At 35.2% G+C, this 12,736-nt stretch overlaps 1 protein-coding gene across 1 annotated transcript; it reads right to left on the minus strand.

Moving 5' to 3' along the window:
- Positions 1-1,165: 1,165 nt before the first annotated feature.
- Positions 1,166-12,354, minus strand: LOC106666135. The gene is made up of 12 exons (XM_014393069.2): positions 12,052-12,354; positions 5,428-5,537; positions 5,179-5,354; positions 4,949-5,096; positions 4,844-4,881; positions 4,667-4,788; positions 4,434-4,601; positions 4,148-4,375; positions 3,996-4,092; positions 3,848-3,935; positions 2,473-2,580; positions 1,166-2,404 (listed from the first exon to the last, which is right to left on the minus strand). The coding sequence occupies exons 1-12, from the start codon at positions 12,127-12,129 to the stop codon at positions 1,903-1,905; spliced, it is 1,863 nt and encodes a 620-aa protein (XP_014248555.1). The 5' UTR covers positions 12,130-12,354; the 3' UTR covers positions 1,166-1,902.
- Positions 12,355-12,736: the final 382 nt, after the last annotated feature.

Here is a 12,736-nt window from a genome sequence, read left to right on the forward strand (position 1 = left end):
ATACTTTCAGTTAAGATTAAAATAACTAATTTAATTTAAATAAATTCACCCTATGAGGAGAGAAAATTTTTAATTTCGGAAGGGCCGCAAAAGTTGTCATTGGGGCACCATACTCTTTTTACTACTGGCACAGATATTTATAAAAATAACCGAAAATCTTTCTTTTTTTTTAACTTGAAGACGCAGAAAGAAAAAATAAAATGCACCAATGCTCTTTGGTGGAACAAATAATTGATTACGAAATTACTCAATGGTCTGTCTTTAGGTAGCACAGCATTTCTTCAGTTCTGTGGATAAAAGAAAAGTTTGGTCATTTAGCATCTAACCATTGTTTCTGTTTGGCATCAGGAAAAAAAAAGATAGGTAGGCCAAAAAGATCAGAGCAAACGACCAAACTACAAGTATAAAAAATACAATATGAAAAAGTTGCATTTTTGGTGGAAGAGATGATTGATTAGGAAAATACTCAAACATCAATTTTCTTTTGTTAGCAGACAGGAAGTATGGGTACTTCATCTTGCATTATACAAGGTGAACCTGAAGTTTGGTAATTTGCATTCATTGAGCATCTACCCTTTCTGTTTTGGTGTCAGAAGCCGATATGCATCTGACTGACCAAAAAAAGAAAGGATATGCAGGCCAACATGATCAATGGAAATGACAATCTTTGGAGGAAGAAATAAATGATTATTAAATATATTTTACTTAAAAGACATTGGAAGTATTAGTTTTTCCACTTGGGTTCTGCAGGATGAACATTAAGTTTGGTCATTTTTGTTTTGATTTGTTTTAGTGTCATAAGCTGAAATGCATTTGACTCCAAAACTGAAAGAATAGGCAGGTCAAAATGATCGGAGGAAATGACCAAACTATAGATGTAGAAAGAACAAAATGATATTTTTAAGGGTCACCATCTTTGGTGGGACAAATAGTCGATTATGAACATATCAAAAGGTTCTTTCTTCTTAAATAGCACCTGATACATGACAATGACACATGTTTACACAGACATACTGAAGATGGGAAAATGATGAAGCCAGTCTGAAGCATCAGTGAGGACAGCTATACCAAGATGTTTAGTATCGACTAAATTCCATGTTCATCACCCGCAGGCAACTTGACAACTCTCACAATTGATCAGATATAGGTAGCATAAAATAAAACATTTAAATGCTTAACAATTTATTGTTCATAAATGATATTGTTCCAATTATTTCGATTATCAGCATGACAGATTCCTGTAGTTTGACACAAACATGAACGTCATAAGAAAAATGATAATGTAATATATATGAAAAATTAAAGAATAACTAATAATTATTGGTCTGGGAGTGTCTAACACAACAAAAATAGCTTAAAATTTACAGCAAAAACTACTGTAATTACAAAAGAAAAAAAAGAATATAGACCTCTTTATCAAAATTTATGTACAAAAAAGTAAACATAAATATAAATTGGTCAACTTTAATAACAACGTTTTTCTTAACATTACATACTACAATTATACATAAAGTTATTTAGTTTGATTGTTTTCGATCATCCTAGTTAATCTGTGGGTTATTTGGTCAGTTGTCATTGGAATTTTGCAACAGAAAAATCAGAAAGACAAACTAGAATAGGTAAAAGTTATTTTTTAAATGATATGTTACTAAGGGGAAAGAAAAGAGCCAAATGGTTATTTAGTATAGTTTGAAGACTATTTTTGTAAATTAGAAGGGAATTTATATATAACATGGCACTTTGAAGTATTGTAGTAATGTAAAAATACAGTCTTAAATAATGGAAAGACTTTGTTTAAAAAAATCAAAATCAGTTTAATTAACGATTTGATTAAAATAAAAAATAAAAATAAAAACATTGTTACCAGTCTTGTTCTTTAGGTCTTCCGTAAAAATAAAAATATTAGTTTGGCCACCAGATGGCTTTGACTCCAACCAAGAAAACTTCCATCATGGGTAGAAGCATAACGGAACTTTTTGGTATTTTCGTTAGATACCCCATATGATTCAGGCTTACATCTTCTACGTCATACTCTGACATGATGATCTGCTTCTGAATCACACTATTCTCGATCAAATCCCTCGGTTTGTACGTATTTTTCGAAATGAAGCTTATACAACCCTTAGGAAGCGAGGTGAATTTGAAGCAGTCGTATGTTATTAGCTTGTTGATACCTACAGTCGAAGCGACAATTATGACTGCATTCCTGAGGCCGATCGATGCATACACGAACCATGAAATGTATGTCATTGATTCTGCAGTGACTGATGTCACCTCAAACACCAGTACTTTGTTCGCCTCCTTCCAGCACACCGTGTCAACTTTCAAATCTTCAAAACTTTTCACTGAATTTTCTATCATAAATTTGTATTTTGTTAAATTGTTACTTTCATAAATCTGCTTACTGGAATATAAATTAATAAAGGTTAAAAACTAAAAATCAGTAAATGAGTTAAAATAAATTTGCAATACTTTTTTGATATTAGGATATCTAGTGATTCCCATAGAGAATTGTTATCAACACTTTTAAGAATTGAACTTGCTTGAAGGGCTGAATTAAGAGCATCATTCATTGATACACTAAAAGAGGGACAAATTGCTGTGAACATATCGATATTTATTGAAAAGTATTAACATGATTTGCTGCAGGATGGCGTGGTAATCTGACTGCTTGGCTAGGCAGATATGCAAACTTATTTTTGTCTTTTAGTCTTTAATTATTACTCTGAAATAACATTTTTACTAATTTTTAAAGATAAAGGTTTCGGCTAGACCTAGATTTGAAAGATAGAATATTTTTTCAACAAGACAACTTGGTTGCATACTGCACAATATGTAAAGAGTACATCTTAATCAAACCAAGCTTCTATTTGACCAACTCTACTCCCAGATCTTGACTCACTTTTCTTAAAGGAAATGTTCTACAAATTTACAAATTGGAGAACTTGCAAGCTTTTTTCATTAAAAACTGCAGGTAATGGTACTAAGTAGCTATCATCTAGTTGGTAAATGACCATCAAGATCATAAACTTGAGGACGTTTATGCATTACTCAAGTTAGTTGAAAGGGCAGAGAATACTAGGAATTTGGTATTAGAAAAAAACCAAAAATAAAAAATAAAGAAAGTTGAACTGAGAACACAGTACAGCCAAGGGCAGTTGTATCCAATGCCTTTTCAGCTGAGGACAGTGGTGGTAATGACTATTGAACTGAGGAGAGTTGAGCCAAGGGGCAAGGACAGTTGTGCCAATGCCATTGAGCACAAGGCAGTAGTGTCAGTGATGCTGAGCTAAAGACAGTTAAACTGGGAGGACCATAGTGATAATGACTAGTGAGCTGAGGGCAATTGAGCAAAAAACAATAGCATTAATTCTTTTTGAGCTGAAGGTAGCAGTGACAATGTGTACTGATCTGAAGAAAGTTGAGCCAAAAAAATGGTCCAGATACTGTTAAGCTGAGGACAATTATGCCAAGGCAGTGGTCCTGTGTTAAGTCGAGGCCAGCGAAACTGAGAACAGAATAGTTCTAATGAGTATGGGGCTGAGGACAGTACTACAAAGCTAAGGATAATTAAGCTGAGAGCAACATTGCCAGTAAGTGCCAAGTTGTCAACAGTAAAATAAAGAAGCCAAAGACTTCTAATCTTAGGAAAGTTAAACCAAGGGCAACAGTGTCAGTAACTCTTGAGCTGAGGACAGTGAACTAAATTGACTTCTAAATTAAGGATAGTTGTGCCAATCAAAATGGTTAAAATGATCTATTTTGTTCTGCATGATGTGACCACGACTATACAAACCTGCACCAAACCTGTTAATACAACTTATCACACTAGAGTATATTTACTAACCAAACCAAGTTGAGATTATTTGAATTCATTGTAAAATTTCCTCTAGGCAAAGATAAACCATTTTTCGGTATTTGCAAAAGCTGAAGCACTAAAATTTGACAATTTTTAATATACAGATACAATAAGTCAAAGTGAAAACATTACTTACGTTTAAGTCCATTGAAAGGGATTTTACTTTGTTTCCTTGAATCAAACGGTATTTCAGGTTTTATAATACCATGACAGTTGATCCATACAGTCCCCATCTATATAATAGAAAACTATAAATAAATAAAAATTAATTTACATGTATTTACTTACATCGAGTTTTTTTGAAATGGAATTTGCTCGCCCAATTCTTTCTGTCCAAATTGAGGCTGCTACTGCGTAAAGTGATTTGTTGACTAAAGCAACACCTTCATTGTCGGTTCTGAATGGTAAAATGGCTAAGCCTAATTTAAACATGTTATACTGTACTTTTGCCGTGAAGTCCCTGGGATCCCACCCGATGAAAAAACGATGGGGTAAATTCAAGCTCGGTTGGAAAATCTACATTCAAATATTTAATACGATTTTGTTTTATCTTTTGCATGGATTTTATTTTTACCTCTAAATCCCCAACTTTTTCGTTATTAACGGTAGAAATGCAGTTTTCATAGTGGCGAAAATAAAATGAATTCGACTTCCAAAATCGAGAAGTAAGGGACTTAATTTTTGCAATGGCTTCGTTGTACAAAGCTTCTTGAATGTACACATGAGTCAAAGACCACAAAGCCTAAAGATCAAATTTATTTTTTTATAAGGCAAATTTTGGCACAACTTTAATTTTCTGGTTATTACTGCGCCCTGATAGCTCCAAGAGGCGGAAACTAACGCGTTTACTGCTGAATCCAAATCCGCATCATCAAATATAAGCATCGGGCAATAATGTTGAGCGGAGAAATCCTCAATAAATGCCACATCTAAATAATAAAAATATTTACATCGTAACAAGTTGTAAATAAAATGAAAAATTACCTCTCTGTCCATGCTTTTTGCCAATTTGTTGGAAACAACTAAAAAGCAATAAATAATATTTATTAAAATGTACACAAAAAATACGGTTTTTGTTTTAATATTTACTCTGAATCATCAATTATTCGTTTCAGCACTATTAAATAAGGAAGGCATTCTTCATCTGTTATTTGTAATCGTAAGACACTGTTTGACAAAACTGCAGGGCAAAATACCCTTCCAAGTATTGGAAGTTCTTGTTGTCTCACAGTAAAGTCTAAAAAAAATAGATATATATGCTGTACACACCTAACATAATACCAAAATAAATATATTAGATTGTTTCTCAAGGCCATTACCCAATTGAAAAGGAACACATTCTATGTCGCAGTAAAGCGTTTCAAAGTTGTAACTATAATATTTCAGTTCATCAATAAATGAATCGACAGTTGCTTTTGCATCATAATATGTGTAAAGGGTCTCTGACAAGACTCCCATTAAAAGGTCTTTATTTTTTGTCACCATTTCTAAAATTCTAAAATCAAACGATTAGGACTATGGGGTTTTTGCTTTTAACAAAATTAAATTAAATTAAAATGGATACTTGCTTTTTCAGTGTGCTAAGTGTTTCCTTTTTAGATGTAATATTGTTGAAATACATTTCAATGCTATTTTTTGTCGGCCCTTCTCTTGTTTTATTATATTCTTCTAGCCATTGCTGTATATAGAAGGATAATGATAATTAATAATGATGAAAGATTAATGGGCCAAGTTTCAATATCGTTAGATTGTTCTGTGTCACCTGCTGGGTGATGAATCGATAATTTGCTTGTTACCAATCATACTGGTCTGTGTATATTCACTGTGTTGGCCAGTCAGATGCCTATCAGCATTTTAAATGAATTGAAATGAAAAGTGAACTTTATTCTAGGACTTAAAGTTTCCTTGAATAATTAAATATGCATACAACATATTTCACAAAGATTCGAACCTGACAAAGCTATACAAGCTGTGCATTTACAAAAAAGCATCTTCATATAATGTGAAAATGGCCTACTATGTTAATTAATTTAAAGGTATAATTAAAAAACTTCAGTGCCAAGTGGTAAGGATAATAGGTAATTAAGTAACGGGATTTAAAGGCAGAAAACGATGGGGCTTGGCAGATAGCGATGAAGGGAATTTGATTGTTTGGAGTTGGATTGTTAGGATGAAGAAGGAATGACTGAACGCAGTAACAGAAGAGTGGGAGCAAGTTTGGCATAGGATAATGTAGTTCTTTAGAGGAAAAAGACAAAGAAGTACTGCTTGCAGTACAACGATCACTTCAAGCTGGTGTACTGATCAGCCAAGAAAAAACATACAAAACAAGTCATTAGACGTTTATCTCCAAGTTTCCCAGTCAGTCTCTTGTGCACTCCATAATCAAACTAGGGGAGAATAAGGGAAGGAACTAGGAATTTATGCGTACTAAACAGGAGAAGGTGACCAACACAATGAAAATGATAGAAGGTGGAAAAACAGCATTGGGACATCTAGGAGATAGGACATTCCCAAGTTCTTGATAGTTCGACAGAAGGAAAAACGGTGAATAATATTTGCTTGATATGATAATACTGATCAAGCCTTCACAGTCCCCAATCTACCTTTCGGAAAGAAAAATATTAAAAATGGTGATTGCTAAGTAAATGTACGGAATGATGTAAAGAATGCACTAAAGAACTGGATACGAACACAATAACCTGGAACTTTTCAACTTAAGCCTATATTTAGCAGATAATCGAGTTTAAGCCAAAAAATTCTTACAATTTTGGACAAGGATGATGCTTTTTTAGCCAGGACCCTTTTATAATTTTGTAAAAAGCTGACAATTTGTAAAAGTCATGTCATAGATCCAACACTGAAGTTGACATGAAACATGTCTGACAGGTTAACATAGTGTGGATAGGAATGGCAGTATGATCGATAATGAGTATCAAATTATTTTTCCATGAAAGTAATTATTTTAAGGTAATTTAAGTAATTATCCTGTAGTATTTTTAATTAAAATATCCCAGCACCTATAAATCTAGACTTTTTTTTAGTTTTTGACTTTAGCCCATATTTTGTTTAAATTTATAGAAATATTATTTGTTAAAGAGATAGATTAAAGAAATCATTATTAATCATGGTTTACTTTCAGTTGGTTTTTACCTTTTGTTAGCCCTTGGTAGCAATTGCTCTCTGCTTTTCTGTTAATCCTATTCTATTTATTCTGTTAATTTTTTTGAGCCATATTGGGTCATTTAAGCCGTGACGTATCTCTCAGAATCATGGGGCTCAATAAAGAAGGGAAATCATTAAGCTAAATCATCTTGGCATATATTATTTGTCCATTTCACGACTATGAAAAGTACAGGGAGACTGGGAAACATTCGAGGCGACCAAATTCAGGGCATCCCAGAATCACTAATCCCATTTTATTAATATGCAAGCAATCCACACAGCAATTCATCAACTTTTGGCATTAAAAACTTGACCGCTGGGATTCACGGAATATTAATCTCAGTCAACTATTAGAAGAAGACTTAGGATTATTTTGACTAGGTAGTTTGGTTAATTCTGTTGATAAATTAGTTAACTCTGGTTTAACTCCAGGCAACTTGTGGAATCAAGTTCTCTTCCTAACATGAGTTCAGTATGTTGTTAGAACCCAAGCAGGAGCGTGTGGGTTCTTCATTGCTACAAAATCAAGAAACTAATGCTTTTTCAACACTGCCTTGCCACTTCCCTCCAAGCTTCACTATTTTTAATTTTTTCATTGCATTCCTCATGTTTCAAGCCCTACATAGCAGGACTAATATGAATTTTTTTTGTAGATCTGTTCTACATTGAAATTTGCATTTGCAATGCTTTTTATGGCACTGGTGAATAGGACAAATATCAAGTTTTATTTTTTGTGTTGAGTATACCGGTAGAGAATGTGAGCAACATTTGTGCCTGCTGGCCAATCACCTGGGCGTCTGAGATGATTGTGTGTGACTGGGTTTGGGTGGTTCCCAATCATTGCTACAAGGCTACACTCCTTGACACTTATTTGTTCAACTAACCACTTTGTATTAAAGAGGCCTTAGAGAGTCAAACCCTTGGATCAAGAAGAAAAGTGAAAGGCCTCCTTCTCAACATATAACATCATACTAAGATTTGCAAAGGAACATCAATCATGGACTGTAGAGGAATGGAAAAAAGTCCTATTCACGATCTGGAGAAGGGTACAGTTATAGTACCATACACTGCATGGTACAAATTCAATATGCCTTAAGATATGTGGAGAGGATCCTACAAAAGGTCATGTATTGCTTTTTATGCTTTTCTTCTGCTATAATCATTGCTTCTGCATGATATCATAAATAATAAATAGAGGGATTAGGTCATCTATCTTCACACAACTAGTTGAAAAAGTGTTCAATTTATTTGCTGTTTATTAAGCCAGCCATTTTGACTGATTTGAAAGAATTAATTAAAGGGGACAGATTTGGAATGATACCACAATGCAGGGGAATTAAGCACTGCTATGACTGTAATAAAATTAAAGAGGCATTTTTCACATTTGTCAAATTTTACATAAATTACTAAACAAATTTTTTTTTGTAAATATAATGATCAAAATTGTTTATATGATTTAATCTGAGAAGTCATCTAGGAGGGGTAGGACGCTAAAGAGATTAAAAATTATCTTTATTATGTTGTTTTAAGGATAAGCCTTTTTTTCTCTCTTTTTTGTAAATATTTTATAACATTTGAGAATCTTTTGTGCCATAGCTGTAAAGAAAATTTATTATTTAAAATTTTAAAAAATATTGTTATTTTACTATTATTCCAATATCATTGTTTAAATAATATTATTAATTAATCTAATAATTTAATTACAAAAATTAAATGAATTAAAAAAAAAAATAAACTGAATTGATAAACATGGCAATACACCATGTGAAAAAACCCCACAAGGGACATAAAGTTTCAAAATTAAAAAAAAAAAATTAAAAAGATTTATTCTTTAGTCAGGGTCTTCCTGTCAATTGTCAATTGCCGCCCAAATTTCAGTGGGAGCAGCTACTACTGCGATGTTCCTTGTCAAACCGGGACATCCGCTTTCGGGTGCAATCCTTACATGCCAGTAAAGTAGGAATATACAAGCAACATCAGACTTGGGCACGACCCTTGGGAATATGCTTCGGCGAAGATGACACTTGGAACGGTACTCGGGCTGGGCAACTGGCCGACTTTCCCCTGGGACCTCCTGGCGATAGTAGGGAAGATCACGCCGTCTTAACCAAATTGTCAACTCCACCATGCGTTTATGGCGCTTAGATCAATTTACGCTGGTTTTTGGCTCATCTTTACAGAAAGTTCTAAGACTGATGAAGGTGTCTACAACATGTACGTGTGCCATGTATCATGAGGGTAAGTACACTTCGTGGTAGCTCCCTCTGCACTATAGCGTTTACATGGCAGAAGTTTGGCACGTGGTTGGGGGTGATTCGAGATGATGGTGGCTCTGCCTACCTAGTCAGCACCAACTCCCTCAGTGCAGTTACTGTGGTCCGAAACAGGTTTTCTGTCAAACCTCTCGTAGTGCCTTTGTTCAAGAGATATCATGAACTGAAGCTTCACGGCAAAATGGTGGCTGCTGTATAGGTACCTGGACACATAGGTTTGTAGGGTAATGATTAGACGGACAAGGTGATATCCCAACCTCCAAACTTAACCACCGCGATCTGGTCATCAGACGGTAACAATGCAATAAAAAACATGATTAAAAGAAGGTGACAGCACCAATGGGCCAATCAAGCTCTCACATAATAAGAGCTGTTGATGGGAGGTTGGAGGACATGACTTGTAGAAGAAGGATCATCCTCACCTGGTTAAGAATAGACCATGTGAGGCTGACAAGTAAATGTAAGTTCATATTAAAAAAAAAAAAAACAGTCTTGTCCTCCACTGTACATCAACAAGACATACGGGCTTTATTTTTTGGGGTGATTAACCTATAGTTTTGTCGTTTTTGATCATTTTTATCTGACTATCCTCACTATTTTTGTTTGTTGTGTTTCGTCTTCTCGCTATCTTCAGTACTGGGACTGTGTCATACTGTAAAGTTTGCCATTTTAAGTATTATAAACTGCTCAAAAATAAATAGGGATATTGCCAATTTTGTAGTATTTACTTTCCCTAGTATTTTATTATAAATTGCATTAAAATTTGTTAGAAATGATTATGTTTTTCCTGAAGCTTTAATTAGGGAATTTTGAAAAATAACAAAATAAAAGGTTTTAATTCCATAATTTTATTTATTGGACACAATAATTGTTTTTTAAACAATTAATATTGTGCGTAATGTCCTCTGTTAGATAAAACCTCTGTGCACCTGTTTGGCATAAGGCTGTTAATAATTTCATTAAGAATTTCACTCCTTATACATTGCAATGCTGCATTCAGTTGTTGCACATACTGAATTGAAAAGCCTTCTCGGCAATGCATCCCACATTTGCTCAATGGGATTGAGGTTGGAGACAATCGGGGAAGGGGCAGATGGGAAATTCTCAGGCTTTCTAATACTGATGAACAACTCTGCCTCTATGAGCTCTGGCATTGTCATCTAGGAATCGAAATCCCTGCCAATGAGATCCCTGGTTTGAGGGATGTATTCTTCGATAATTTCATGGGCAAAACGAACTGGAGTGAGGTTGCCTTCGACAATATGGAGTCCAGTTCATCCTCCAGTGTAAATCCCAGTCCAGATCATTATGCCGCTTCTTCCAAACTGCACTGAAGGGATCACGAACTGGGGTATTGTACGCACCCCTGTCCTCGATAGACTCTTCAGCGCCTGCTATTACTGTACAGACAGAAATGCGACTTCATTAAACATAACAGCATTCCAATTGGTGTTCTATTCCAGGTGCTCGTTGCACTACATTCTCCTGAGTTGCTGGTGGCGGGCTGTTGCTGCAAGTCATCTCAAAGTGGCATCTGATGTGAGGCCAACTTATAAATTCCTTGCTAAAACATCTTGTGCTTCATTTAGGATCAACTATGGAAAGGGTTCCATCTTGCAGCAATGACAACATTTCTTTTCTCCCTTAGCGTTGTAATGCACTGAGACCCATCACCCAGCCTTCTATTGACACTTCCAGTCTCCCTAAAAAGTCTCCCGGGAGACCAGGCTCTGAGAAACGCCAACTGCCTCTGTGCTATCCACTTGCCGGTGACCTCAATGACTCATTCTTAGGCCTAGTACGCACTGGGATTCTTTGAGTTGACTCTTTGAATCTCCAGAGAGTCTCGGCTGCATTTAGCCTGAGTCCGGGCTGCCCCGACTCATTGTTGCAATGAATTTGGTGTGTTGCGGGCTAGCATTTTCGGACTCTTTGGAATCCCATCCAATGTGGGATTCTTTGACTCAAAGTTGCACAACATTTGCCAGTGCGGACGTGAATCGGAACAAGTGCTCTTACTTCATTTGTTTAGTTGACGTTCTAGTGGGTGTTTTCTTGAAGATTTTGATACTGTCTTGTATTAAAGGTATGTTGTGGAGTACCGGGTTGATTTTGTAGTTTGTTGAAGACATACATTCCCATCGGTGTTTGTGGCACTTCCAATTGGATGCACTACGTACAATACAAAAAAAAACAGAGCAGGGGAAATTCCTGAGAGCTAGTTCCTCCGTCATTTTCGCAGGCACTGATGAATGTGAAATGAATCTTGGTCTGGACACGGTTCATTGTCGCGGAGCAGAGTCAGGACTACATCGCAACAATGAATCTACGCAGCCCCAACTCTGCCCCGCAACATGAATCGATTCAAAGAATCTCAGTGCGTACTAGGCTTTACAATAATATTGTGAACCTTTGGTTCAAGATGATGTATTTCCATTTTGTTTTATAAGATGAGTAATCTTCGTGTTTACTAATCTTAAATAAATCTGTTATTAAAAATGAGGATTAATTAATAAGGTTTGTATTTTCTATTTTGTTTTATCCAACTAGCAAGAATATAATGGTTATTTTAATTAAAATTAATAGAATAAGGATAAATTACAAATCCTTATTCATTTTTGAGCGGTTTACTTTTTTTTTTTTTTCATGTGTCTGATTAAGGTTGTTGAATTTATAGTAGTACACGTAGAAGAAAATACGTGTTTCTCTTCTGAATCAGCAGAAGAAAACCGTCCAAATGCTTATTTCTCTTACCTTTCCAATGGTTGCACAGTGCCCCAAAGAGGCAAAAGTCTCGACGCTCATGTTGCTAAGGATCCTGCTGACTGACATGACTGATATTCCTGCTGGGATTGCCTCTTACAGACAATTCCTGCTTATAGCTTTCGAATAATTAAACTTCCGACACAGATACGAGTATATCCGACGAACGGATCACCATTAAGAATTTATTTTGAAAAGCAACCTGGACTCCTGGAGCTATCGAACTGATAACGATAACAGCGTATCCAGTAAGGAATTGATAGTGGCGGTCGGCCGTTCTCGTGCATGAACGGACGTAACCGAGATTCCTACTTGGATTGAACCAAAAGCAAGTCAGGAAAAGGTACATTAGTACATTATTGATTACATAGTAATATATGATAGTACAATACATCGCTGTAATGTAAAGGTCCCGGGTTCGAATCCAGCGGTCCTGCATTCGAACTCGACTTACAAATGGGCTCTTTTTTAAAAAACACCGGCACCCCTAGCCCCAGGGTTCATATAACCTCTTAGTTGAAATACTCTTGTAAAAAAAAACATGATTAAAAAAAAAATTTATTAACTTTAGAACAATTCTGATTTAAATTTAACACGATCTCTATAATCATTCACATTGAACGTCCGTTGTAAACACTTGAGTAGACAAATTTTACAAGATCGATGTAGTCATTGA

The sequence above is a fragment of the Cimex lectularius genome, unplaced genomic scaffold (assembly GCF_000648675.2).
Source record: "Cimex lectularius strain Harlan isolate CLEC.00 unplaced genomic scaffold, Clec_2.1 scaffold162, whole genome shotgun sequence".
Classification (NCBI taxonomy): Eukaryota; Metazoa; Arthropoda; class Insecta; order Hemiptera; family Cimicidae; genus Cimex; species Cimex lectularius.